Source organism: Oryzias melastigma, linkage group LG16, assembly GCF_002922805.2.
Source record: "Oryzias melastigma strain HK-1 linkage group LG16, ASM292280v2, whole genome shotgun sequence".
NCBI lineage: Eukaryota > Metazoa > Chordata > Actinopteri > Beloniformes > Adrianichthyidae > Oryzias > Oryzias melastigma.
In genome coordinates, this window is record NC_050527.1 from 758,412 (window position 1) to 760,575 (window position 2,164).

Consider the following 2,164-nt stretch of genomic DNA (forward strand, 5'->3'; position numbering starts at 1 on the left):
AAAAAAAAAAAAAAACTGGCATAACGCCACTTTTTTAAAATTACATCGAAAATAACAGCACAAAATAACATCGGGCCATTAATAACAGTAAAACAAAATGATCTGGAGTGCCAGGTATAATTAAACAGTAGGCCGGATCCAGCCCCCGGGCCTTGACTTTGACACGTGTGTTAAACTGAAACTCTGGGTGGTCCAGGACCATATTTACCGGGTAAATGGACAGGAGTGCAGAAAGTTTGTATCTTTGCAGAGGAAAAGAAAAAGAACTACAAGATGTTTTTTTAAACCTGCAGCTCACCCTTTTGGTTGTCCAAGTGGAAGTTGCTGTCTTCATTTCCGCCAGTGATCGCATAAGAGACGCCATCCCCGTCTGGGTCGTTGGCGTGGACGATGGCGACCAGCGTATCAGGACCAGCATCCTCACTGAGGAAGGTCTTATACCTGACGGAGGAAACAAGAAGGAGGCATTACTCACACCTTAAGGGGATAAAACAAGAAAAAGTGATAGCAAATGAGTTGCTTTAGGTCCAATTTAAAAATATGAAGAGAAGCCAGAAGAACAAAACAATTAAAAAGAACTGTCCAAAGTACAAAGTACTGGGAAATATAAAACACACAATCCAACAAACTTATGGCAAATATGGCAAGAACTAAAGCAAAGATAGTGTGTGAAGAAAACAGAGAGGAGTGAGAGGAGAGGTGAAGATTAAGTGAAAACAGATGGAAGAAGATAATGACACAAAAATAGATTCTCAAAAACAAACTCAATCAGCAGACCGAGTCTGTGGGTGACAGACTCTGACAGCAGGTGTGAAATAACAAGACGACTGTGGATGGAGGCATCCACACTCTCAAAATACACGTTTCTACTTTCCTAAAGACGCAGCTCATGCTTACACGCTCTGGGAGAAGACAGGAGCCTCGTCGTTGCTGTTGGCCACGCGGATCCGGATGGACGCCGTCCCGGTGCGAGGAGGAGTCCCCGCGTCCACGGCGACCACTACAAACTCATATATGTGATTGGGTCGCTCGTAGTCCAGGCGGTGGGCGGGGCTGACCACACCCCCTGATGTGATGTCAAAATCGGCGCTTGGAATGTAGTAGGAGAGCTCCGAGTTGACGCCAGAGTCGCAGTCTCGGGCCAGAACTGATGGTAAGAAAAAACATAAAACATTACAGTGAAAAATGGGACAAAAGAAAACATTATAAAGAAAAAACAAAACGGGATGAAAGTGAAGAAAAAAGTCAGTAGAAAACCAGAGAGACAACATGGAGACTTGAAAGAAAGGAAAAAACTGAAAAAAGTGAAAACTGAAGAAAGAAAAGTGTTGTTCTGTAGAAGGAGTTGTGCACAGACTTCATTTTCAAGTAAAAGTAAGTCAATCATAACAATTTTGGTGATATTTTTTTTCTATGCTACAGGTTGTATACAGAAGGAAAATGTTAAAATAAAATATTAAACAACACCTTTTAACTGATACTAATCAAATGGTGAAAAAGCTACTCTGTAGGGTTCATCTGTTTGTAAATCTGACTGATGTTGGCATGTGGGGGCACAGGTTCAGAAAAAGGTTAAAAAAAAGGTGAGAAGGGGAAGAAAAGAGGGAACATAACATAAAAGGAGAAGGATTCAAATATGGAGGTTTGAAGTATCCACATGCAGGTTTTATGCAAAAGTTTGTCTGTTTCTGGGACAGTTGTCTCACTTTGTGAGCTGTTCCTTGGTTCTGACCTGAAGTCCAGGTTCAGGTCAGGATAAGAGGTTTAACTGTGCAGTATATCAACAGCGTCCTCACAAAGATGGGAGGTAAATGTGTGTGTGCGTGTGTGTGCACGGTTGGCTGTCTGCCTAATAAGAGCAAAGCCTCCGCTGAAGATGGACTGTTTGATCTCAACCAGTCACCAGCAGCTATGACAGATGGCTCCCACACACACATACACACACAGTGTGATGTGTTGTGCTCACTGACAGAGGACAAACACTTCGGCAGAGCATGCTCCACAGATCAGTGCGCGTTACCTTGCAGCAGGGACGTTCCAGCTGCGATGCTCTCGGGTATGTTGTCTCTTGTGTAGATGGAGTGCAGGAACTCTGGTGTGCAGTCATTCTCATCTGTTATTTGCACAGACACCTGCAGAGAACACGGTTTTTCATCAGGGACGT

The 2,164-nt window shown here is 43.4% G+C and overlaps 1 protein-coding gene across 1 annotated transcript in view; it reads right to left on the bottom strand.

The window, feature by feature from the left end:
* The window catches only part of si:dkey-22o22.2 (neural-cadherin), a 148,052-nt gene that overhangs the window by 58,736 nt on the left and 87,152 nt on the right, over positions 1-2,164 (bottom strand). The window contains exons 5-7 of the mRNA XM_024267063.2: positions 2,021-2,132; positions 898-1,147; positions 299-441 (exon numbers count right to left, since the gene is read on the bottom strand). Coding sequence (XP_024122831.1) covers positions 299-441; positions 898-1,147; positions 2,021-2,132 — 505 coding nt within the window. The remainder of the gene's footprint in view (positions 1-298; positions 442-897; positions 1,148-2,020; positions 2,133-2,164) is intronic.